We start from the raw sequence: 26,217 nt of genomic DNA on the forward strand, positions 1-26,217 counted from the left end.
GATTAGTGAATCTTTCAATAACTTGATGAACTTGGAACTGGTTTGACCCTGTCAACTTGGTGTAACGTTGGCAGTGGTTCGAGTCTATCACAACGTGGTTTAACGTTGGACAGAGGATTGACCCTGTTGCAGTGTGGTGTAACACTGGACAGTTGTTTGGGCCTGTTGCAACGTGGTGTAACGTTGGATAGTGGATGATTATTTTAAATGTTACTTTACTTTTTATTCAATCTATTTTACTTACTATTTTGCTAAATTATTGTAGCTTTGTGCAATTTAACCTTAGCCTATCCTTGTACCCTATTGCATTCATTATTCTTCCTCTCTTGGGTATTACTTGTTGAGTACGGTGGTTTGTAATCAGTCTTACTTAATTTTCCCCACCAGAGCAAGTGTCAGAGTTTCAGTCAGAAGGTGGTTCTAAAGGTTGAAGTGAGGTTCAGTCCGCCGTCGAGAATGCCTGTGGTGTGAAGCCGTCATCGCCAGCTGAAGCTGAAAATTAGATGGTTTAGGTTGTTTTTCTTTTTCCGCTGCATTTCGATAGATAACTGTTTTTATTTGTTTTTAAGTCGTGCAACTGTGTATTAATTCGTCATAGTGTGTACTTGGGCTGATTCCTGGACCGAGATTTAATGCATGCTATTGTTCAGAAATTTGGTGTAAATTTCTGGGCGTGACATATACCTATTACCAATTATTACTAACATGCACGTATAATTTTTCTCCATACATATTTTCCATATATCCATCGTTGTGTATTTATATTTCAACATTATGTACCCTAGTGTCTAGTGTAAATTAATAATGACTTAACACCAAAATTCTTAACCATCTTCCTATGAAATATTATTTGCAATAGGCTATTTTTTAATTTTGTTTCTCGAAATTCTCGTTTATGATTTTTAATTATACCAGAAATACATTTTTTTCATAAATTTCTTTGACAAAACTACACTATATATCAACATATACAACAAATATTTTTTAATCAAATTTTCTCAAATTTAAACTTGGTTGCCGCGGCTTACCGAAACCGTGCCTCCGCTAAGGGCACGGTTACCGCGGTAACCACGGTTTCGGTATAGACGTTGATGGCTACTTCCTTCGTCATAAAATAAGCGACTAATTTTGATTAATTTTAGACAAATTAGTACTCAAGTAAAATAATCTTTATTCCCATATCTATTTACCATGGTTTATTTTTTTCTAAATCTCAAAATAGTCACTTGTTTTGGAACAATTTTTTTTACCAAAATGATCGCTTAATTTTGGATGAAATAGATGATTTTACACTTGTGAGTATGAGGTGTAGGATCATCTAAATCAATAATGGTGGACTAAAATATCAAATAATTGAACTCAAATAATTTATGTAGTGTGAATCAAATTTCTCCTTATTACGGGACCACGATAGTACATCCTTGAGATTCCTTTGTTGTTTTCGCATTTATACCTGCCATTTGAATTTATTTATTAAATAATTTATAAATTTAATTTTGCATCTCATATAATCACAAAACTAACCTCATGCCGCTCTCTAGGAGGGTGGAAAGGTAACATGGCAAACGAGCACTCGGCAGCGAGAGACGGCCAGCAATGGTGGCATGGCAAATTTTTCATTTAGCTCGTGGCAAAGGGCAAACTGCCAAAATTTCGTGCATGTTCGAGACCCGGTCTTCTAGATAGAAGAGGAGGACGATGACCACCGAGCCAAGATAGTACTTGTGATTGAACAATTACATATGTTACACATATATGTATCAAACCGTCGCGATTCAATCGAAAAATTCCCGGACACGCATGGTATTTTTGCAGTTTGCCCCGGCAAGGGGCTAAATGGAAAATTTGTCGTGCCGCCATTGCTGGCCATCCCTTGCGGCCGAGTGGCCTCTTGCCACATCACCTTTCCGTTCTCCTAGAGGGCGGCTAGATGTTAGTTTTATGATTTTATGAAATGCAAAATTAAATTTGTAATTTTTTAATAAATAAAATTCAAAATTCAAAAAATTGTGTGCCATTTGTGCTTCGTTTAGCTTCACAGGCCTTGTGCACAAGGCCCACCTCCTTCTTGGCTGCCGGCCATGGCCTGTATGTTTGGCTCTCTCTCACTCCTGCAAATCCAAGGACAAAAAAGGAGGATGGAGGAAGAAGAGAAGCAGAGCAGCGGGGCGCGGCGGAGGTGGCTCGTCGACGCCGCCCGCTGGCGTCCCTCCCCTGCCCAGTTCCAGGCCGCAGCCTCCCTCCTCCCGCCGCACGAACGCACCGCCATCACCAGGTCCAACCGTCAACCTTGCCACCACCCATGGCTAACGCTTTCCTCCTGACTTCCTCTTGCCCGCATTGATTCCACCCATTGACTGCTGCAATTCAGCCTCTAGATTACCTCCTCCTCCCCTCCTCCTCACGACCTCACCGGTGCAAAGCTGCAGATTTGTCAGGGAAGACGACAGGAAGCGGGCGCTCGTCAGCCGCCTGCTCCAGTACTCGCTCGTCCACCATGTCCTTGGAATTCCGCTTCACCAAATTCGCATCAATCGCACGCTTGAAGGGAAACCCTACCTGGTAGGCCTAGATACTCCTACTAATTCCTCTGTCTGCTCTTGAAAAATTTCAAAAATCCATCTCTTCAGTTTCACTTCCAGTCCTTCACACTGTGTCAGTTCTAGTTTCTACTGCAGTAGTTTGTTTGGTTGTCAGAATCTGCAGATGATCATTCTTTGATTTAGTTAAAAACCTGTTGTTGCAGCAGAATAAAAATGGCACCTTTCCAGGCTTCAACTTCAACACGTCGCACCAGGGAAACTACGTTGGCATAGCATCTGAGCCTCTCTGCCTCGTTGGCCTGGACATTGCGTGCATCTCCAAGCCTCAGGGAGAAACTGCTTTGGAGTTCATAAAAAACTTTGCTTCCCATCTCACATATCATGAGTGGAACTGCATTGTTTCTTCTGGTAGCCCTGATGAGATGTTAGCTGAGTTCTACAGGTATGGATTTGTATTATTCAGATTTTGTTTCAGGACAAGGTAGGGTAGGTACTGATCATGTTTACAAGCCAAAATCTGCAGAGTTAATTAAAATTTAGCAATTGTATGTTTTCTTGTAGGTACTGGTGTCTTAAAGAAGCATTTGTCAAAGCTACAGGTGTTGGCGTTGGATTTGGTTTGCAGCGTTTGGAATTCCATCATACAAACTGGACTGATATTTTTCTCTCTATTGATGGAGAAGAAGTTAGGAAATGGAGGTTTTGGCTTTTCAAGATTGACGAAATGTATATGGTATGCATGAATTATTCTTATCGTTTACAGAGCCCAAATGCGGATCTTGTCCTTCAGGTTTTGGTCTTTTGACAGGTTGTTTGCTTACCATTATCAACACCATTGCAGGCATCCATTGCGAGAGGGCATCCTGAGGATGCTATTGGCAGCTTCAAGAGAACATTGTCTGATGTGGTTGTTCAGGAAGAAGAATTGCAAGGTGCATTAGATATTCCAGAAGAAGCTTTCACTATATGGACTGTGGAGCAACTTCTACGATTACACGATTAGCTGCCTTAAATTGTGCATGAATACTAACGCAGGACTAACTCAACAGATTGTAACAATATCTAACCACATTAGAATTAGGAAATGTGTCCTTTTATTTCACTTGATGCTATTGCAGAAATGGGAGCTTAGAGATTATTGCCTGTTTTTGATGTTGTAAAGCATACAAGCATTGACTGCAAATCTTAAGATGGCATGACTGAACAATTTTATCACCTCCCTCAGAGAAATTGGACATTATGCCACTTCCAAAAGTGCCGTCCGCCCAAATGCCACTCCACGTGTTGACACATTTAAAATGCCACTCGCAAGAGTTAGACAACATTTATTTTGCCATTTTGGAGAATCTGGCCAAATTAATTGGGCTTTGCCGACGCGGTAAGACCAGAATACCCCCGGCAAGCTCCATCTTCTCCAAATTTCTCCCCCCCCCCCCTCCCCAGCGATCTCTCTCTGCCGCCCGCCATGGCCACCGGTGATGGAGCACCGCCGGTGACCGCCTCCCTAGTCGTCGCCCCACGCCCCCACTGCCACAGGAGCAACGCTGCCCCACGCCCGCTCTCTCCTGGCCGGATGCAGCGAAGGCGAGGATGCGAGAGGCGGGCGGCTAGCAGGGACGTCAGGCGGTGGTCGGGGCGGAAGGCCCGGGAGTTAGACACAGCCACAAGGAGGAGGTGGAGGTCGAGCGTCGCGAGTGGTGGCGCACGTGGCGGAGGATGCAGAGGAGAGCCTCTAGAGTGGATGCGTGAGCGGAGGGGAGCACCGGAGGGGCTCAGCGGCGATAGGTGGGAGACGGCGAGCAGGAGGATGGGCAAGGACGAGGCGAGCGGGATAGACGACAAGGGTATTTTCGTCCGACCATGTGGGGAAAGGCAGTAAAATCGATCGGAATTGCGAAAATGCCAAAATAAATGTTGCCCAACGCTTGCGAGTGGCATTTTAAATGTGCCAACACATGGAGTGGCATTTGGGCGGACGACACTTTGGGAGTGACATAATGTCCAATTTCTCCCTCAAGAATAAAGAAATGTCCTTTCCACTGTAAGCTCACCTAGTTTGATAGTGTTTGTGAAGGCATCATATTGATGAACGCATCACAGGAAAATCTAATCAGAAACAATTATTAGCAGCCAATTGATGTATGATTGGTCACAGGGAAATCTAATCGGAAACAATCATTGGCAACCAAGAATAGCCAACAGGCAAACCTAGGAGACGCTCACTCCTTCCCGCCATTTCCTCCCAACCCGCCAAACTCCATAGCCATTTCTTCTACCAAAAACTAAGCCCAAAAAAAGTTCTCTGGTGGTCGTCGTCTCTTGATGTCGGTAGCTGCCTCTCCGTCGCCGGAGCAGGCGCGCACGCATCTCCCGACGCCATGGGCCAGTGCTGCTCGAAGGGTGCCGGGAAGGCCGTCGCCGGCGACGAGGCGGAGCCGGGGCCATCCAAGGCGGAGCCGCCGAGCCGCGGCACCTCGTCGAACAAAGGCAAGCAGCAGCCGTGCTCGCCGGCGGCCAACAAAAAGGCGGCAGGCCCCATCGGCGACGTGCTCGGGCGGGCCATGGAGGAGGTGCGCGCGACGTACTCGATCGGCAAGGAGCTCGGGCGCGGGCAGTTCGGGGTGACCCACCTGTGCACCCACAAGGCGACTGGCGAGAAGCTGGCGTGCAAGACGATCGCGAAGCGGAAGCTGACGAGCAAGGAGGACGTCGACGACGTCCGCCGCGAGGTGCAGATCATGCACCACCTCTCCGGCCAGCCCAACATCGTCGACCTCCGGGGCGCCTACGAGGACAAGCACAACGTCCACCTGGTGATGGAGCTCTGCGCCGGCGGCGAGCTCTTCGACCGCATCATCGCCAGGGGCCACTACACGGAGCGGGCCGCGGCGGCGCTCCTCCGCGCCATCGTGGGCATCGTGCACACCTGCCACTCCATGGGGGTGATGCACCGCGACCTCAAGCCGGAGAACTTCCTGCTGCTCAGCAAGGGCGACAACGCGCCGCTCAAGGCCACCGACTTCGGCCTCTCCGTCTTCTTCAAGGAGGGCGAGGTGTTCCGCGACATCGTCGGCAGCGCCTACTACATCGCGCCGGAGGTGCTCAAGCGCAAGTACGGCCCCGAGGCCGACATCTGGAGCATCGGCGTCATGCTCTACATCTTCCTCGCCGGCGTGCCGCCCTTCTGGGCCGAGTCCGAGAACGCCATCTTCACCGCCATCCTCCGCGGCCAGATCGACCTCGCCACCGACCCATGGCCCAACATCTCCTCCGGCGCCAAGGACCTCGTCAGGAAGATGCTCAACATCAACCCCAAGGAGAGGCTTACAGCATTCCAAGTGCTCAGTGAGTTCAGATCAACACAGATTGTTAAATCTTCTCATTGTAATCTAGTTATCATAATTAGATTTGGGTTAATCTGCAGATCACCCGTGGATCAAAGAAGATGGTGATGCTCCTGATGTACCACTTGACAATGTTGTTCTCAACAGGCTCAAGCAGTTCAGGGCCATGAACCAGTTCAAGAAAGCTGCATTGAGAGTAAACATTACTTCTCTTCACATACCTTGTTGGGATTGGATTGAGCAGCAGCAGTTCATCGAAAGTTATATCTTAATTATTGTTTGGATGCGATGTAGATTATAGCCGGATGCCTGTCAGAGGAGGAGATCAAAGGGCTCAAGGAAATGTTCAAGAACATCGACAAGGACAACAGCGGGACAATTACACTTGAAGAACTTAAGAACGGGTTAGCAAAGCAGGGCACCAAGTTTTCAGACAACGAAATTGAGCAACTGATGGAAGCAGTGAGTCCCCATGGTGAAGCTACAAGCTTTACATTGGTTCGAGATGAAATGCTAAAAACTGATAGGACTCCTGGAAATTCCTTTCAACTTTCAGGCTGATGCTGATGGCAATGGAATGATCGACTATGAGGAGTTCGTCACCGCGACGGTGCACATGAACAAAATGGATCGAGAAGAGCACCTTTACAAAGCATTCCAGTACTTTGACAAGGACAATAGTGGGTAAGTTAAGTATGAAATCCTGCAAAAACTGATATGGCAGAATTCTGAACTTTAGAGATTATACTAGCATACACATTTGTTTCATCCCTCTTGCAGGTACATCACAAAGGAGGAGCTCGAGCAAGCCTTGAAGGAACAAGGGTTGTACGACGCCAAGGAGATCAAGGAGGTCATCTCAGAGGCAGACTCTAATAATGTAAGGAAGAAATGCTCTGTAAATTCTGTTCATGTAAAACAGATGAAATTGATAAAGCTGAAAATATTTGTTGCATCAAGAGGGGCTGAATGCATTTTGTGCATGTAGGATGGGCGGATAGATTATTCAGAGTTTGTGGCCATGATGAGGAAAGGATCAGGCTGTGCAGAAGCATCAAACCCGAAGAAGAGGCGAGATATAGTTCTATAGCGAAACAGGTAGTGTGTATAGTGGCCGGTTTGTGCACAGTATCAAATGTGCACTTACCACGAGTGTAATATACACAGTGGAATTTCCTTCCAATTTCATCTCAGGTTGGGCTCAGATTCATGGATGGTCTTGTACAATGTACTGGCTAGTTACTTGGGAAGATGAATTTGTCCCATCATTTTTGTTCAGACATCTTGTGCACTGCATGCTTTGTTGTCTGTGTCCTACCAGAAAAGCAAGCCCCACCGAGGCACCGATTACTGGTACATCAGTACATGCATGAGGAAGCATGCTTCTACTGCTTGTTGGAGGAAAACCATTGAGGAAAGAATGAATCAGTTTGATGTACTCTGCAGGATCTGTTCTACAACAAATGTTCCTTCCACCCCAGAAAATAATTGAGTTAAGAGAAGCCAAACCAGTATAAAAGGGCGTTAGCCAACTATGTGCTTTCATTAACTTATGTTACAACCAGATGAGTATGAGAAGATGACAGCAGATCCATTAAAGTAGTTTGAATAAACAAATTCATAACATCTAGTTTCTGCAGCTCTCTTTACAAGGATCTGATCAAACATTTCAGTAGCATTATGAAAAAGGATCTGGAGAGTGAAGATCTACTGACATCTGAAAAACATCACAATATTTTCTTAGCTGGTGCAAAAGCATCACAATATCACTACCTGGTTTGATAGAAAGAACCACCTAATCAAACACCTGAAAATTTTGAAATACATACCATTAACTCAAAGTTAAGCAAATGCTTTCTTAGAACCAGGTAGTGTCAATTCAATGCAAGGTCACCATCACTAGCCTGAACCAAATATATCTTAGAAACTGACCGGCAGGAGAAAGAGGACAAAATATATCTCAAGTTTTTTACCAGATACATTGGGATTCTTCCTCTCTTCACAACCACTAAATTGGGAGGGTATTCCTACTAAATTGGCTATAAAATGAACTCTACCTTCAAACAAAATTTCCAAGGAATGTTGCATACATACCAAGGAAAATTCATTTAGCAGTTTGTAGAGAACCGTTGGCTTGCAGTGCTTCACGTTCCTTTTGAAGACGTTCTCTCTAAATTGGACATGAAATTACACAAGAAACATAAACTGAAAAATGCATACAACATATAAAGATCATAATGTGCAAAGAAAGAACATCATAATAGGATAAATAATTATAGATGGCCCTGGCACTGCACTCTCTTGAATTGCAAAAAAATCTGGATAGGATGTAGGGAATTTGTACAACAAATTGGATTGTCATTTCAAATGCAGACCAGTTGATATGACATGGCAATGCCTTATCATGGTACACGTGTAGACACAATTTGCCAAAATTAATATTCAGAAACGAAATGTGTTAGGCCGATGCAGGTGGGCACGAACTAATGAAATTAGTCCTTAATCCTGCCAAGGACTGAGGGACATATGCTACGAACAAAGCAGAAAAAACTTGCAGCGCACCAGCAAGGCATTTCCACAAACAGTTAGCGCGCGTGTTCGGCATAAGAGACGTACCCTGCGTTCCCAGTAGGGATGGAAGCAGACGAAGTCGTAGACGGGGGAGATGGTGTTGAGGAGCACCAGGTTGACTCCCATGAACACCAGCAGCCCCGTCATCGGCCGCGCGCGGTGCGGCATCCTCCTCTCTTCTCACCTTCTTCCCGACTAGTCGTCAACTCGAAGCCACGCAGACACTGGGCGACCCCGCTGGTGCGACGTCCAATGCCGCTCCGTCTCCGGAGGGAGTCGCGAGTTCTGCCGCTGACCGGCCCTCCGGCGCCGCCGCGCGGAAGGGCGTGCGGCGCGCCGGCGTGTGTGACCGGGGGTGAAGGGGATTTCACTGACGGACGTACCGGTAGAAATGGGCCTCAAAGAACGCTATTTCCGCTGGCATGAGGCCCAAAACGAAGCCCACGCGCGTGGATGAGGCCCATTAGGCCCACGAGCCCACTCGTCGTAAGGAAGCCCATCTTAGGGGTCGGGAACAAAAACTATAACCCCTCACATCATTGCCGCATTGCTTAAACCAAACGCATCTGTTTGAATTTCTTGTTCCGGGAAAAAAACCATGAGATGTTCTTATCCGTTCTATATATCACGAGATTTTTTAGATTTATCTAAATTTATCCGTATATCAATATATACGTGTCTATATTCATTAGTACACATATAAATACTATATACGAAATGGAGGGAATCCTATGTTTGTCAACAGAAGTACTCGTGTGCAAAACAGCATCAAAGACTGCGAGGCATTTCGCACAAAAACTCCAATTCGTGCTGCTGGCAGCTCTCAGATCATCAGAACCAACACTTGCGACTGATGGTTTCTGTTACTAACAGCAGCAATACAAGTGGCGGTTTCTGTTACTACTGCTTCATGTTGTATCTATATAGTGCACGATGGATCTGAAAATTTCCACATTCAAGTTCCTAACTAAATATTTCTGACGAAAATTGGTATTTACACCAGTTCACACGTCCTGAAATAATCTGCTAGCATCTGGAAATTATCTATGTCGTGCTGATATCAACTTTGCTCTTCGAAATTTGAAAGGCTGGTGTAATCCAGCTGCCGCAGTTGCACTGGATTCCTGACCAGTTGAAGTATCCAAGCCGTGCTCCACAGTGGATGCACGATAGCTTCCCCTCCAAAGCACCATCTTCCACTGATTCATCGTTAACAAAAGCACCAATTAGAAATGATCAAAACAGAATCTCATAATACATCAAATAAACTCTTAGCAGTCGGTCAATACTTGTTTGCTATGAACCTCACCAGTATGAGATCCGTCATTTGTGCCAGTAACTGCAAGGGCTAAATCGTGGTGACGAATTACCTGGAGTCATCCACTTCAGAGGCTCAACAAACAATGATGAGCAATCTTGTTCCTTGTTATGTGACTGGCCACCTTTCCGTTTGTTGTGCCACTGAAAGCAAGATTCACCTTCACCAGGCGTATGGCTGACAACATTCTCCTGCACAGCAACAATTCTCCTGCACTTTTTGCAACGGTATGCTGTTTGTTGGTTCTCCTTGTTTGATAAACTCCGAGCAGAAGAATTATGCTGTTTAGGAACACCCGGGTCATCTTCAAATACATGGTTTCCTATTTTCTCTCCAATTTTGTAGGATTGTCCTGCGAGAGGTCAAAAAAGTAAAAGACATAAAAGTTTGGTAAAAGTATGCAAAAGAAGATGGTATGCATAAGAGAAAGGCAAAAGAGTAAGGTGACCCAACATTTCCATTTGACAAGAAAAATTATGAAGAAGTAGGAAACATTAAGAGGTGTACGACTACAGAATTGTTTTATTTTCGAAAAGGGTTGCATGAATAGCATTCATAATCATGGAGAATTATAGGCCACTACTCAGAGACATGTCATGTTGAACTTTATTAAAACAAAGTTTCCATTCCCTTACTTAAATGAATGCTGACCACCAGCTTAACAGTTTCTCTAACATACTAACCTCACAACCAGTCCTACAGTAAGAAAGAATCCAAGATGGATCATAGCTAACCTAGCAATTTTAAGCGGAATCGCTTGTATAAAGGACTTGAAGTATCAACTTTGAAGCCCATTTCTTCAAAACGTTTCAACTGCAAGTTACAACACATTCAATTAAATAAGAAAGAAAGCTATCAGCAGTAGGATGCAAACACATCATAAACAATTACCTGCTCAAGAAAACCATCATTTGGGCAAACAGACTCATTAACTTCCTTTAGAGATTCTAGTGCTTCTGATACAAGACAATAAACAGAAGACATAAATAAGGCTCAAGTGATCATCTGTAGTAATAACTGTGTAATGTATGAAAAATCACACGTTTTGTTGAATAAGAACATTCAAACCTTCCAGAGATTTTCTTTCTGTTCTCATAAGATAAGCAGTGATGATAGTAGCACTGCAAGCAAAGAAAAGAAATTCAGAAGCAATGCTGGTGACAGGCTATACACCTCTAAATATATTTGTCATAACCAATGCATCAAAACAGAACATGATACAAGGAAATTCACATTCCATCATATATTTATGATTATTTTGGTTCCACAAGCATTCAGCTTTCTTACTTGCTAAGCTCTTGAAGTTAGCTGTCCTTAATGTCCAACAAATAGGGAAATATATGTAGAAACATGCCAGAACTCAAAATATCAAATCAAGCTAGCTAGTTCCTGTTGATTAGTCCACTACACTAAAGATCATAACTTTACAGAAGAGCACAAGTTTGTCGGAATGTTAGTGTTGGCAACAGTACCTTCTGGAGACCCCAGCAAAGCAATGGACAAGGACGTTCCCCTCCTTCCTGCCGTCATCGATGAAATCAAGACAGGGCTCGAGGTGATCGAGCAGGTTCTCCTCCTCGGTATCCCGCAGTGGCACAGCCATCCGCTTAACCCGCAGCCCGACCCCGGCGCGCTCCACCACCCGCATCAGCCGGCTGGGGGGCACGGCGGAGACCGGCGGCGCGCCCTCCTCCCCGGCAACCACGCGGCGGACCTCCTCGGTGGGGATGGAGAGGCCCGGGCGGCAGTTGGTGATGAAGGAGATGGAGGCAGAGCTGACGACGGAGAGGACATGGGTGAAGCCACCTGTGTCCTGGGCGGAGGCGGTGGCGGTGAGCGCGGCGATGGCGTCGTTGATGTCGCCGAAGAAGAGGCGCTCGCGGACGAGGTGCGGCATGGCGACAGGAGGGGAGGGGAGGAGGCCCGGGAGCCGGGAAGGTGGAATCGGACGGCGCGTTCCTAGAGAAAGACTGTAGTGAGCTTCACTGAAGTTCCAGTGCGGCGGTGGAGAAGACGGACAAGAGACACGAGCGTTTCCAAAAAGAGTTTCAACTTGATTTTCATTTTCTTTTTAGGGTTATGAATTACTCCTTGATCGCAAAATATATCCCGTCATTTATCGTAAAATATAGTTATTTTTTAACTGTCTCTTTATCTCAAACAATTGTAATCACTCTCGATTTAATTTTTCTAGCAACGCTCTCTTCTTACCTTATAAAATATTTTAATTTGTACTTTATTCATATGGATAGTGTGAATCTCTATTTTGTATGGTCAATTTTACATTAACAATTTAAACCTGTGGTAAATTCGTAATTTTCCCTAATATGAAAGATTATGTGCCACAAGTCATAATATAACTTTGATCGAACATGAAGAGTTATCAAATTACACTAATCAAAATTATAGTACTCTAAAATACCCCCCTAAAAGCCTTTTTACTTTCCAGCATTAGGAGAACGGCGTTCAATAAGAGCAATACAGATTCTCCTCCTTTTTTTTAATGAATCCAAGTTTCTGATTTTACCCTTGCAAATTATACTTCAAGCGACCAAAAAAAACAGTTACTGGTAGCTGTGTTCTACCTTTCAGCAATTCAACCTTCATGCAAAATGAACTACAGGAAGGCGTCCTACTGACTAATGTCGGACAGTCAGGAGTGTGACGAAGAGCAGATCGTCCTGTTCACGAGATCCATTCGTTGGTACGCTTCAGACATCTGACATCCCATTGTCAAAGTCTGGTCACACACGGACGAGAAAGAGTATCATTAGCTGCTTCAAGTGCGCATGCCTAAAGCCAACACTTTACTCTGACTCCCAACAAAATCATTTCCAGTACTGTTGTTCCCAGCAAACAGGCCATTAGCCTTTTGATTTTGGGGCCAAACTTTTTGTTATTTGGGAGAAGAAAAAGATGTTCAAAATGCTCAACCAATGGAGCACTAGCCACTGATACGTGGGCCTCACATGTCAATGTGCGGCTCTATTCCCACCCAATGTTCTTCATGTGAATCTTGAAAATGGCAAAAGATTTCATCTTTCTTCAGGAAACTGGGTAGTGGCCTAGTGGGTACACTGGAGCCATTCCAAAAAGAAAATACATAGCTAATCTATCATCAAATAATAGTAAAATACCTTTAAAGTGGTACTGCTCCTTGAGTAAGCATTACCATTAATGTCTTCCATTGTCAATAATCTCAAATAGACCTTATCAATGTCTTACAAATTACAAGCAGTAGATGCTTGTTAGCACTAATTTGTTGTTTTGTTCCTAACCTTCAATCTGAAATCTTGGTCGTCACTTAAACCCAAAAGTTATCTCCTACGTTATCTAGCTACTTAGCTAGTATCACTAAGCTGATCTACCATCCAGGTAAAAAGAGCAATTGAAACAGAGCCACAAATCCGAAACAAGATTGTCAGTAACATTCAAGTTCTTGCACAGTTTAGAGCCCCAGCAGTATGTAGTAGACCAGGGTGATGGGGAGGGCAATCAGCATCCCGAATATCACACTGCAAGGCAAGAGTTCATGGTCATGTCAGATGAAATATCATTACATAGAGTCATGGTTAGATGCAAACCAATTATAAGGAGGTGAGATAAAGCGAAAAATAAAGAGGGTGAGCTCTAGTACAAAAGCTAGCTTTACTCAGCTCCAAGGTAAATACATTAAATACACGAGTGAAAAAAACAGGAGAAAAATATGAGTCAATCTTATAGTTAATCTATGGTATGCATTAACTTTAATATGGACTTGTAGCTATTCCTTGGTTCTTCTATTAAACTAGTTCATATGAACTTCCCTTTCTGAATGATACATACTCGTAATCCTACATAAATCATGATTGCAATGGTTGTTTTAGTCCAAAACAATATGATTAGGAATCATCAAAAGTTGCAAGATGCGCCCCTTTTCAGAAAAATTAGTGCATGGTGTTTGTGATTATGAGTTACTAGTAGTACAATGGAATAGGGATCCGGGAAACAGGGCGAGAGATTTCTGGGTATAAGAGAAAATAAACCCCCAAAAATGGGGGCTAGAGATTCTCCAACACTGGAAAAATAAAGAATGCTGAGAGATCATACGCTGTGCTGAGAATGTCAGGATGAACGTTGTACTCCTTAGCGAACACGAAGGGCACGATTCCTTGAGGAAGAGCAGCCTGAAAATTCAATAACAATGGTTAACTTTCATAGAATCCTTTTCATCAGTTAAGCAATGCACTTTGATGCAGAGGCCTGAATTGCAGCCTACCTGAACAATGGCAATGTGCAGAAGCACCCCGCGAAGCCCAACGGCAATGGAGGCGGCAGCCATGACGGCTGGACCCATGAGGAACCTCACGGCCATGGCAAATGAAGCAACGGAGTTCCCACAAGCAATGATCCGTGGCTGCAACGCCATGAACAAGCCTGCAAACCAAGATATAATTCAGCTATTGCAGCTAGAGATGGAACCATGTATAGGTTACAACAATGGTGGCATGTAGTCTTAGTTAGAGATGTACAAACCTAGGCTGAACATGGCCATTCCAAGCCCTGCATCTGACAGGATCGAAATCGACCGGGCGATGATGGCTGGCATCTCAATCCCCCACCTAAATTGCATCAAATTGTTCACGAGATTAACAAACATGCAGCAAACAAAGATGACTAGTGAGTGATGAACATGGCATTGTGGCAATGTGAAACTGAACAAAATATTGTTTCGTTGACCTGTAGGAGACGAGGGACCAGATGATACCGAGGAGGCTGGAGTAAGTGTTGGGGTTCCTGATCAGCTTCCTCCAGACCATGATCAGGATGAGCCTGGTCATCACGCTCGCCGGCGGCATCGCGGCTGGCCTCTCCTCGCCGTCGTCCTTTGGCCGGAGCTGCGCCGTCGAGTTGGAACCCAGCTTCGACAGCGTCGGCCCGTGCCCGTCCTTCTCGTTCTTGTTCCCGAAGCTGTACTCGTCGTAAGCCTGAGCTCCTGTACAATGCAAACATCAAAAAAATAAGATTTTTTTTGTCAAATCATGTCAAGTAATAGCACAAAATTTGCAAATAACAATCCAGCTTTGCATATGCATCAATCTAAGCACGCCACTTTTAAGATCACAAAATGTAGTGCAGTACTAAAAACGAATTTAAACGCTTCAACAGAAGTCAATTCAGTTCTTCACAAGGCCATAAAAGTGATATGGGCCGTTGTTTCTTCTGATTGGATGGTCCAAAGCAGAAGACAAGTGTGATTAATTGGGCAGAAACAAACAACAGTGTAATACACGCGGCCAAACAAAAAGTCAAGTCAAAGTGCATGAAAAGTATGATAAAAAGGTGTTACCTTTGGCGTCGCCGTGGTCGGCGCCGGCGCTGCCGAAGACGTGCACTGCGCCAGCTGCTGCGGCGGCGGCGCGCTCCGACACTGGTGAGGCGCTGGAGCTCCACACGAACATGTGCAGGTCCTTCCTCTTCCCCACCACCGGCTGCGGCGAGTGGCCGCCCTTCTCCTCGTCCCCCTGCTTGGCGCCGCCGTTGCCGACGATGTTGAAGAACTCGGCGTGGTTGAAGCTGGAGCCCCGCGGCGTCGGGTTCCGCGACGACTGCAGCGAGTATATCTCGACGCCGGACAGGTTGGAGACGCGCGGCTGCATGTTCTGCGAGTGGGAGTGGGAGTGCGAGCACGCCGCCTCGGAGCGGGAGCTCGTGGACTTGCGCACGGTGACCCGCATCCGGCCGTCCTCGCCGACCTCCGCCTCCGCCTGCAGCTCGGCCACGCCGCCCGCGCCGCCGGCGAGCGAGACGACGTCGGAATCCACCCGGAAGGAGACGATGGAGGCGGCGGTGTCGGGGAACTGCTCCATGACGAGGAGGCGGGCGCCGCGGTACTCGAAGAGGAAGAGCATGAGCGTGTACCAGATGATGCACTGGAGCACGACGATCTGCACCATGAGGCTGCCGGAGTCGGCGCCGTACATGCCCCTGAGCAGCGGGATGCCCATGACGAGGGTGTTGGGGAGCGTGGAGAGGGAGAAGAGGGTGATGAGCCAGTCGAGGGAGCCGCGGCGGGAGAGGCGGCACCAGAGGGCGAGGAGGGCGAGGACGATGAGCTTCTGGAGCGAGTCGGCGGCGAGGAAGCGGAGGTTCATGGCGAAGGGGTTGTTGGTGGAGATGAAGTGGAAGGAGAGGAGCGGGACGGCGAAGAGCGCGACGAAGCGGTTGATGCCGGAGCACTGGTCCGGGGAGAAGATGCGCCACCAGCGGACGGAGGCGTAGGCGAGCGTCATGGCCACGTACAGCGGCACCACCGCCGTCAGCACGTGGTAGAGGTCCAGCACCGTGATCATGGCCGCTCCTCTCCTCTCCTCTACAGCTAGCAATGTGAGTGAGCCCTCTTCAGCTCGTCTTGTTGTTGTTGCTGCCAAGAAGAAGGAGAGCTGCACCTAGTGCAATGGAGCAAGCCAAGACGAGCAAGAGAAAAGGGGGGAGGGGGAGACACAGATGAGGCAAGATGGTCAGGGGAGAGGCAATGCAGGGGGCGCAGCTTTGGCAAAAGCAGCAGCAGCTCAGCTCAGCAGCAAGGTCGCAGCAGCAGGCATGGTGGGAGTAGGAAGTAGAGTAGGTTGCAACCGAGAGCGCACAAAGCAGGGGGGAGAGATGCAGTAAAAAATTAGTTATTTTTAAAGTATTTTTCATGTTTTATAATCTAATAAAAATATTAATGGTAAAAAAAATTAAATAAAATAAAGAATCAACTTAAAAATAACCATATTTTAAGATGGATGGAGTATTAACTAGCACACATAAAACGAGAAATATCATTAACATATAGTTCTTTCATATAAACATTTTAACAAAATACACACTACTCAGTAGTCGAAAAGTGTGGAAAAAAAAGACAAACATTAGAGCATCCTCAACAGATCTTCTATCTTATTCTCCATCTTGAAAATAGAGGATAAAAGATAAAAATTGAGAACATCTATTCTATCCTCTATTGTTAAATGTTATCCATATTTAGAGGTAGAAAGTATGTTCTCTCTTCATCCAAAAAATATGGAGGATGTCATATATGGATGATCTGCTGGACCACAAATAGATATGGAGGATTTAGATGATATGTTGGGCCCCTACGAACACTCGTAAATAGTGTTCTACAATATTTAACTAGGTCGATTATTTCTCTAATTTAATGATCGAATATATTTATTTTATCGTAATAGTTACCGGTGCTAAAATATTTTTATTAGTAACAGAACTTAAAATTAATGAGATATTTTTATATCGACAGTAGAAAAGAAAAGAAAGGAGAAGAGGGAGGCGTACCGGTGTGTGTCTGTCAAGTGATGGTGGTACGCCGTACGGTTGAGTAAAAGTGCGGCCGGTTGGCGTAATGGCGGACAAGAAAGACGGGGCCGGGGGAGCATGCCCTTGCATTGGGAGCCGCGACCTCCCTCTCTCTCTTCAGCTCTGAGGTTGAAGAAGTTGTCCCTAGCTACTACCAGTAGAGCTGCGACTCATCATATGTTGGAGAATCCTATAAAAATTTCCAGAGCGCATGGTTTCTCATCTGCCTCTCATTCGCTGACAAAATTTCGAATTTTTAACCTTAAATTTAAAAATATTTTTTATTATATTTTATTTTTTAATCTTTGTTTTTAATCACTAATAACACATATTTAAAGTTTTTATTTATAAATTATTTTCGTTCACAAATATATTGTTTGTCTTTTCTCGTGAAAAAACAAAACGATAACTCCTCTTGTTCATGTAAGATTGTGTAGTTGTACACCTATACTTTTATACTTATAGCACTTCTTGCTCCCTTAGAGCATCTCCAACAGATGTCCCATCTCACTTTCCAAGCCAAATTTTAGCCAGTCTAGCCAAAAAACGTGCTCCAACAGCCTCTCCAATAGCCATTCGGCTGGCCAAAACCCTCCCCCACTGGCCAAATTTGGCCAGCCAAAACACACTTGCCAAACATGGGCCCCACAAACAGTACTAGCACTACTATACTACTGTAGCCAGAACAGCACGTCTGACGCCACCGTGGAACGCCACCGGGGGGGTTGCCGTCGCTGCCGGAGGACCACTGCCGGCGGCGCCGAGCCTCCTGGCCTCCCCGCATAGCAGCCTCCCGCGCCGCTCGGTCTCCCCGTGCCGCGCCGCTGGCTCTGCCGCTGTCTCTGCCATCCGTCTCTACCGCCTTGTCTGTTGGAGAGAGAAAGAGAGAACGAGAGAGAGGGAGAGGAAGAGATTGAGAAAAAGAGGGAGAAAAAGATAACTATTATATACTTAAAATAGAGGGTAGATGAAAAAGTTGTTGGAGTAAAAAACAAATTTGAGTGGCCAAATAAAATAAAGAGTTGCCAAATAAGTATTTAGAGAGTGAGATTTAGAGAGACCGTTGGAGATACTCTTATGAAATATAGAGCATTATACATTTCTATGATTTATTTATTTTTTATGAAATGTGATAAGATCCGCCTCTACATCCACTAGTTGTTGCCATTAGCCAGAAACCTGAATTTTTGTGGTCGGTTAGAATCGAACTCAAGTGAATTACGTGCACGACGACTATACCAACCGAGCATCCCACGTCTCCCTAATTCAAAATTTGCAGCTAATTGGTTACATGCTCGCTGTTCATCTTAACGGTCTCCTCTCACTTACCACCTCTGTACCAAAATAAATGAATTTCTCTGTTTTTTTAGACTTTTTAACTATTCGTCTTATTTGAAAAAATTTTATGATTAATATTTTTATTGTTACTACATAAATAATATTTTACGTGTGGCTAATTTTTTTAAATAAAACGGATGATAAAAACGCTTACCTATAAAACCTAGAAATCCTCTCTTCTTTTGGAACAGAGCAGTAGTTCGCTCTTCAGTCTTCGTTACGCCTTCACTGCATTGCGTGCTGCCTTCCATATGTATCCGTATGCGGTCAGGGGTATGAACAGAAATGCTGCTACAAGTACCATTGCAACATGAAGTAGGACTGTAGGACACGTACGTTCACTAGAGGATGAGTAGGATAGTACTACCGTGTAGTAGTACTGTGCAACGTGCATGACGCCGTAGGCAAGCAGCAGCACACCATACGCATATGAGGAACATGATTCTCAGGTCCAGTTTGACCTCAGTATTAGCATCTCTACTGCTAGCTGTTACTGGTACATGTACCAGTACTTCCAAGGCTTTCTTCTCGCCATTAGTTTCCCAAAACTAGTTCCAAAATCTAGAGTCTGAAACTCAGCTTATAATTATCAGACTTATTTTGCTGATAATGCCACCTCCAATATACCAGTTCCTTTGTCCTGCAAGAGTCAAGATGATAATAGATGCATAGCATGCCACTTTCGTCATGTAAACTTGTTCTGGGAAACAAAACATATTTTGAAAAAAAAAACTACTAGTGCTAATATACTCGTATTTCTAGAGAAAAAGAATACTAATAAAAAATGTAAATATGTTCGTACTACTAGTGTAATGTGGGAAGTTTTCTAGTATTACCCATCCCACACCCCTAGTAGTACGTTCGCTCGCTTTTTCTTGTGAGGCGGGGAGCTGAGATACATCAGGGTATTTGACCTGGCGCAGCTGTCTGCCTGTCGTGCATTCAAGAGTCCAGATACTCTCTGATCATACGCCTTGGAACCCAACCCTGCTTCTCCTCCAGCAAATCTTCCAATGCTACGTTGCTATTGCTACAAGTAGCACGGAACGCATTTTGCATCAAACTGCCACTGCCACTAGCTACGCACCATTAACCGCAGGACAAAAATATGCAATTGTTCCACAGTGATAAACAGAAGGCATCCTTGGCCAGACAATATGGGATGCTCAACAGTTAATCTTTCTGCACCTTAGCTGGCCTCTCCTTATGCGATTCTGTATGGTAAAAAAACAAAAATCTGTTCTCAGGACATCCAGTTATGCGGTTGCAAATCTTGATAACAGAATGAAATTGCAGTACTCAAATATATCCCATGTTTTGAATGAACCATGACCTATTTGAGTGAGGTAGTTGGAGCATTATCCATGTTCTATCTGAAGGTTTTACTAAAAGCTGAAAGGGATTTATAAGGAAAATTACCCGCGTATCTCCTTTTCTTGTTAGCTCTTCTTCTTTTGCGCTCAGCCTGTGTAAGTTCTGCATCTTCTTTAACATCACCTTTTCCTTCAAATATTTCTTCTGGAGCAAGCATTGCAGCATCTGAAACAGCTACAGGTGCAATCTGCAAAGAAACAAAAGGAGTAAGGAAAATCATGTCATGGAATGCTCAACTGTACAACAGCATGGAGAAATGAAAGATTTTATTACCTCCTCCATTGCTAGAGCAGGTACATTTGCTTGTATTGACATGTCCTCAATCACCTGAGAAGTGAACATTTACCTTTTAAGTTAGATTCACTAAAAGAAACTGCAGATGTAGGTAAAAGAATCTTGTCATCATTTCATACCGGCTTTGGAGCAAAATGGAAATGAGATAGTGCATCCAACTTCAAGCATATTCTCTTAAATAAAGCATTTGCCTAAGTGGAAACAAGATTTAGGTCAGTGCAATGAAGTATCACTTTGTTAATATGAAAAATAATGCAGCAAGCCTGCAATATCATCACAAGGAAAAAATGCACAAAGGATCAAGTTGACAATGGTACTGCAGAAAAATACAATTTAAAAATAACTAAGTAAAGACAGTTTGCATGCTTATTGCTACATAGTAAGTAAATGAACATTGTGACCAGAAGTAACTCATTTCTTGATTCATCCAAAAAGAAATGAAGTCTGCTACTACCACCAAAAATCAAATTTTAATCAATTGCATGCCCATGAGGCAAAAACCATTATCAATCACCTTGAGAAGATCTTTTCCCAAGATATTGCTATCTAGGCTTGGAAATGGGGCGGGTCCGGTCGGGCCAGGTTGCACAAGAACAGCCCTGGCCCCAGAACAGAAAGCGGTGGAGTTTCGTTCCCCATTCCCAACCCCGCTGGCTCCCCAAACCCGAACGGGCCCCGCTGCCCAAAATGGAGTCAATAATCCCTCCAATCAGCACAACACAATGAACAATAATATGCTAAAATATAATCATAACTCTCAAGTTATACATGGATTGAGAGGAGGGTTAGGGTTAGGTTTATTTATATATCAATGTTCTATCAACTGGGCCATTGGGTCGGAGGGGTTGCACATGTTTCAGGGCCCGTGGGGACCCACGGGTGAATTTCAATCCCCATTCATGGAACTTTCTGAGGCCTTCCCCGCTCCCCCGCCCCGATCCCTGTAAGGGTGGGTCTCCGGCCCTAGTGGGGAAATCGCCATCCCTATTGCTAGCACCTTGCCAGCATTACTAGACTGAAAGGAAAATATTGAATAAAGTAGTGACACTGTAGTAAAGTATAGGTAGGATATAAGAAGTTTTTTGTTTGAAAGGTCATAATAGCAGTGACAGGCATCCGCGAGAAGAATGCAAGATTTCCTCTGTGACATGTAAATTTATCGGTTTTCCCAGCATACAATTGATTTTAACTCAACAAATATCACATAATCACACAACAATTAAACAAGAGTAGAAAAATTGCACTCTTAACAATAGAAATAATACGAGCCTTTAGTCCCGTGAAAACTAATAGCCATACTGTAATAGAAAGCAACCAGTTACTCACCTCTTTCTTCAGTTCATCCGAAATAGAAAGTGGTGCAGCTGCAAGCCCAGCCTTTTGCGCATAATCATCCTGGGCAACCACAGACACAAACACCAACCCTCAACAAATTATAATTAAATCAATCTTAAGTAGAAAATTCTTCGAATTCAAAAAAATAGTGGTTGTATTCTAATAGTGCAAACCTCATATAGTTCAGCAAGACCCTTCTTGCTCTTACTTTCATCCTGTTGAAATAATATTGATAATGGTAAGACATCAATCACAAGATTAGCTATTGTTATAATCAAAGAGTTCTGTTATTGGACAAGGGTAAAACAATACCAGCTCCTTGTGTTCTTTGGGGGCTTTAGATGGCAAGGGAGGAGGCTTTTCAACATCATCAAAATGACCCTTCAAGGAACCAACAAGCAATGCTCCCTCAGTATTAGTATCACAAGGCCACACATATAAAAATAGATGCCACGTGGATTTAAATATTAACCAAGTTGAAAACACGCCCATTACGCCATGTCCAAAAAAAGTAAACAAGTAAAACAACACATGTACCTCAATGATTCTTTTCTTTATCATCTCTTCAAGAGAAGCAGTGACTTCCTCGGTGATTACTGGGGCAGGTCTTACATTGTGCTCAAAATCAAGGTCCACTTCTAGAGCACTGTTTTTGGGTCTGCTGGAAGCATTAACCTTCAGGAATTCAAGTGGTTTCATTACAATAAATTGATGGTTAATGCCAAAATGATTTCTAAGTTACAGATATGCTTTATTTTAGAAACCAATGAATGAATAAGCATATTATCTATACCTCTCCCTGCATGGTCCATGTACTAGGTTCAAGATTAGCTTTCTCGATGTCCTCTATTTTAGCACGCATCTTCAGGCATGCCTTCTCGTGAGTTGATAATGCCTCTTCATCCTGCAGAATTGGAAGAATATGTTGATAAACAAGTATATGTGCCTCACTTGTTATATCAAAGTGAGAAAATTTAATACTGGACTAACAATTCCAACATCATTTTTGTCATCAACTTCCAGTTTTTCATGTGGTTCATCCTGGAATTGAACTTTCTTGGAACCACCCTTCTTTTTTACTTTTTGGTCACTTCCTTCCTCAAAGAAATGCTTATACCTGGAAAAAAAAAACACCTTTGCTGGTAAAAGTGTAACATTATAAATGCACAAATATTAAATATAAACAAAAGCTGGGCAAAATGGTTATGCTTTGCTCAGTCCATAGCAGCCTTACTGGAGAAATACAGGAAAGGTAGGAAATAATGATATAATGCACTTACTGTGCATGATGAGATCTTGCAACTATCTAATTAGACCCACTTTTGCTTATAAGGGACATTTGCAGTGGTAAAAATGTTTCAAAAAATACCAACTACTATTCTATATGCTAAAATGCTATGTTTTTTCCATGGTATCGTGTCTCTAATCTTTTTGTGCATGACACGTAATATTTTTTGTAGGTCAGTTTATTTGATATGATCCTATCAGCTACTACATGGCTTTTTTTCCATTCTATTTGGCCATACAGGTGGTAACGCATAGATATTCTAATGTTCAACAAGTTTCTTCTATGATTTAATCTGTTTTTCTCAGGCTCAGTTTCTTTTGATATCATCATTTTTTAGCAGTTTGTATGCTAAGGAAATATGTTTATTTGTTATATTTCGAATTTAATTGAGTCTATTCCCATTCAATTATTTGGAGCCCATTGTTTCCCTAATCCATTTGCCCTTTTATGCCCTTTTCTGGCTATTGATCTCATAAAAACCAGCCTTATATCTAATATATTATCATGAAAAGAAACCTAATAAGTCCATTACCCCAATCATGTGTCGAACATGAAAATGATGATATAGGAAAATCCAGTGAACTGTGAAGAAGTATTCAAGTGACTCTTCAATCAGAATTTATAAATGACTAACATTTCTCTGTCTACAAATATCATAAAATCTTCAGAAAAGCAACTAAAATGTAGTTTAAAACTATCGGATAGCCTGTTATAAGCATCTAGCTGCCTAAAGATAAAAACATTGTGCATACCAAAAATGCGCTGCATTTTTTCAGTCGTTATATAAGCATTCTCCGAAATTAGCATAAAGGCTTACATTATATCTCCAACTGCACCCTCTTCTTCTTCGTCATCATCGAAGTCTTCCAGCTAGATTAATAAAAAATGATACATAAGAACAACATTTAACAACCATGAATCTTGGATAAAACTATACCCAATGTAAAGTTCAAGCAGCAATATCATAAAACTTATGTCATGTGCTAAATTTCCTGAGCCACAAGTCCTTTCTCTCTTGCGTCTAAAGAAATTCTAGGATGTATTCTTCTATACTTTGCGGTTCTATTTTATAAATCTTCTATAATTTAACAGGGGTGCGATTACAAAATGGTTACATCCAAGCGTTCATCATCTTCTTCATCCCCGTCATCCTCATCCTCATCGAGATCCTCCTCGTCCTCCTCATCACTCTCCTCTTCCATCCAGTTCTTTCTTTTCTTCTTCTTCCCTTGTTTGGCACCCGCACCGTATTCCTCCTCCTCCCCCTTCTCCACGAACTCCTTCATCTCCTTTATACTGAAGAACTTGTCTTCCACCCCATGCTTTGCTTTACCCTCATGTTCTTCCTCTACCTCTTCCTCTTCCTCCTCACCCGATTCATCTTCATCATCTACGTCGTCCAACTCCAATTCGTCACCTTCTCCATCCTCCCCCTCCTCCTCCTCTGACGACTCCTCTTCGGAATCAATGGGCTTCGATTCCGGACGAGGAGGCGCCTGAGACGGAGGTTGCTGCTCGAGGCGGCGGAGCTGGCGGCGCAGGTGGGGGACGAGGGGGCGGGAGAGCAGCTCAATCTGGGACCAGATCTGCTCGGCGTCGAAGGCGGGGCCCGCGAGGAGGTTGGAGAGCGGAGGCGGCTGAGCGGGGGAGAAGGGGACGAGCGAGGCGTAGAGGTGCTTCGAGGCCTCCCGGGCGGCGGCGGCGAGGTCCGCGGACGGGGAGAGGTAGAGAGCCGGGTCGGCGTCGCGCAGCCGCCGCAGCGCCGCCTCGCCCTTGTCGGCGTCGAAGGGCTCGTCCAAATCCATCGCCATTGCTGGGTAGGAAGGGAATCGTGAGAGTTTGAGAGGAAGGGGGAGGCGGGGGCTAACTAGGGTTTAACACTTCACCGACAGAAGGACATTATGGTTTTCTATTTTTCTTTTTCTTTATGGGAGAAAACTGAAAAGTCGCTCCTCGATTTTGTTTATTTATTTTCTTACGATTCAGGAGTAATTAGTTTTTCGAAAAGTCTAATATACATATTTTGTTTCGGACAGGATCGTTGAAGGAAGTTATAGAAAGTGGGTCTCCGTCACGCACAGGTTAAGGTTGCATCCGCCACCGTGAAGTTGCGCTGTCTCGCTCTCCATTGACGCCTCCAACACCTCGAACACCCTCTATCGACTGAGCAGCTCTTTCCACATGCAACTGACGATGCAGTTGTTGTTGTACGGCGCCTAGTGGTGCATGGCGTGCTAGGCGCGCGACACGAGCACGACGGCGGCCTGCAGTGCCTCGATGTCAGGGGAAGCCTGCGCAGGTTCTCGTGCTCCCACGGGTGGAACTGCTGGTTGAGCGCGACGCACGCTACGAACACACCAACGAATGCGTGCACGGCGGTGAGGGCCCCGACGGCCGTGGCCGATGCGTCGACGAGCGTATTTGGCTTACCTTTGCTTGCGTTGAGTTTAAATGTCTTATGGTTTCCTTATGTGATCAAGCGATACATGTCGATACCTTCTGGTATCATATCATACCACTTAGAACCTAATGGGTACCTTATTGATAATACATTATAGCGTCGGATATCTTTTAGTATCATCTGACACCTGTTGATACTAATCGGTATCAATTAGATTTTTATATAGGATCAAGTGATACCTATAGATACTTACTTAATACATGTTAACATCATATGATACCACTTAGAATTTGATGGTTTAATGTGCTATCTGTGATGCCAAAAAATTGTAATATACTAGAAATTTTAGGGTAAAATTTTTACGAAAATGTTTTAAAGTTTCGTCCAATGTTTTATCAAGTTGGAGCTTCTAAACTCTCATAACCTTTTTCTTTTATCTTTTTGTCCATCGCCATCTTCTGAAATATCAAACATCAAATTCAATTTCCCTTATAAATTTTCAATATCAAATCGCCGCCATCAAAATCTTGAGCCATACACACCTATTCAAAATAGCCTAAACCAAAATCTCTCATATTCATATTTTATCCTAATATCTCAAATCTATCAAATCTATCTCTAACATAAAAAAACCCATAAATTCGTTTACTAAGATTTACCATCGAGATCTCGCGTGAAACAATCATCATTGTTTGGTTCGTTTATCTATCCATCCGAACCATCTATCCAAGGAGCCATCCATTTGCCATCTCTTCCTTTTCTCTATTTCGTCGGACTCAACCGGCCGTCGACGCCGTTCTTCACGAAATCCGCCGCTGCCATCGCCATCCTCCAAGATCAAGGTAGCAATCACCTTCGCCATGCTCGTGTGCCTCTTTCCCCTCACTTTCCCGAGCCAAATCGCCGCCGGAACCCACCGGCGTCGCCGCCGCCCGTCGCTTCCCTGTTCTCCCCCTACCGGCGCACGTCGCGCCGCTGCTCCCGGCCGCCCCGGACTCGGCTGAGGCTGCAGCAAGCTTAGCCTCCCTTCCCTGGACCTTCCCCGGCCGCCGCCCTCACCGGAGCTCGCCGGAATCGGC

At 44.3% G+C, this 26,217-nt stretch overlaps 5 protein-coding genes across 6 annotated transcripts; 2 read left to right on the plus strand and 3 right to left on the minus strand.

The window, feature by feature from the left end:
* Positions 1-2,134: 2,134 nt before the first annotated feature.
* LOC102720097 (L-aminoadipate-semialdehyde dehydrogenase-phosphopantetheinyl transferase) lies at positions 2,135-3,781 on the plus strand. Of its 2 annotated transcripts, none has more exons than XM_006663735.3 (5): positions 2,135-2,275; positions 2,430-2,562; positions 2,747-2,985; positions 3,105-3,276; positions 3,385-3,781. In XM_006663735.3, the coding sequence occupies exons 1-5, from the start codon at positions 2,139-2,141 to the stop codon at positions 3,544-3,546; spliced, it is 843 nt and encodes a 280-aa protein (XP_006663798.2). In that variant the 5' UTR covers positions 2,135-2,138; the 3' UTR covers positions 3,547-3,781. The 2 variants fall into 2 exon arrangements, with proteins under 2 accessions (XP_006663798.2, XP_015698586.2); XM_015843100.2 differs by having other exon boundaries at positions 2,750-2,985.
* Positions 3,782-4,862: 1,081 nt separating this feature from the next.
* Positions 4,863-7,167, plus strand: LOC102716366 (calcium-dependent protein kinase 25). Its single transcript, XM_006664249.3, has 6 exons — positions 4,863-5,888; positions 5,968-6,083; positions 6,182-6,349; positions 6,444-6,571; positions 6,668-6,767; positions 6,876-7,167. The coding sequence occupies exons 1-6, from the start codon at positions 4,922-4,924 to the stop codon at positions 6,975-6,977; spliced, it is 1,581 nt and encodes a 526-aa protein (XP_006664312.3). The 5' UTR covers positions 4,863-4,921; the 3' UTR covers positions 6,978-7,167.
* A 2,018-nt stretch (positions 7,168-9,185) lies between these two features.
* LOC102720379 (dual specificity protein phosphatase 12) lies at positions 9,186-11,838 on the minus strand. The gene is made up of 6 exons (XM_006663736.3): positions 11,249-11,838; positions 10,845-10,897; positions 10,668-10,732; positions 10,511-10,589; positions 9,829-10,128; positions 9,186-9,657 (listed from the first exon to the last, which is right to left on the minus strand). The coding sequence occupies exons 1-6, from the start codon at positions 11,671-11,673 to the stop codon at positions 9,503-9,505; spliced, it is 1,077 nt and encodes a 358-aa protein (XP_006663799.2). The 5' UTR covers positions 11,674-11,838; the 3' UTR covers positions 9,186-9,502.
* Positions 11,839-12,929: 1,091 nt separating this feature from the next.
* On the minus strand, positions 12,930-16,151 carry LOC102720654 (probable auxin efflux carrier component 1b). Its single transcript, XM_006663737.3, has 6 exons — positions 15,106-16,151; positions 14,496-14,751; positions 14,292-14,377; positions 14,035-14,192; positions 13,866-13,942; positions 12,930-13,291 (listed from the first exon to the last, which is right to left on the minus strand). The coding sequence occupies exons 1-6, from the start codon at positions 16,106-16,108 to the stop codon at positions 13,225-13,227; spliced, it is 1,647 nt and encodes a 548-aa protein (XP_006663800.1). The 5' UTR covers positions 16,109-16,151; the 3' UTR covers positions 12,930-13,224.
* Positions 16,152-19,056: 2,905 nt separating this feature from the next.
* Positions 19,057-24,618, minus strand: LOC102720928 (U3 small nucleolar ribonucleoprotein protein MPP10). Its single transcript, XM_006663738.3, has 12 exons — positions 23,853-24,618; positions 23,555-23,607; positions 22,440-22,566; positions 22,243-22,353; positions 21,987-22,124; positions 21,762-21,830; positions 21,623-21,664; positions 21,441-21,509; positions 20,234-20,305; positions 20,094-20,147; positions 19,866-20,007; positions 19,057-19,660 (listed from the first exon to the last, which is right to left on the minus strand). Exons 1-12 carry the CDS (start codon positions 24,546-24,548, stop codon positions 19,620-19,622), a joined length of 1,614 nt encoding a protein of 537 aa, XP_006663801.1. The 5' UTR covers positions 24,549-24,618; the 3' UTR covers positions 19,057-19,619.
* Between the last annotated feature and the right edge of the window lie 1,599 nt (positions 24,619-26,217).

This window comes from Oryza brachyantha, chromosome 12 (assembly GCF_000231095.2).
Source record: "Oryza brachyantha chromosome 12, ObraRS2, whole genome shotgun sequence".
Classification (NCBI taxonomy): domain Eukaryota; kingdom Viridiplantae; phylum Streptophyta; class Magnoliopsida; order Poales; family Poaceae; genus Oryza; species Oryza brachyantha.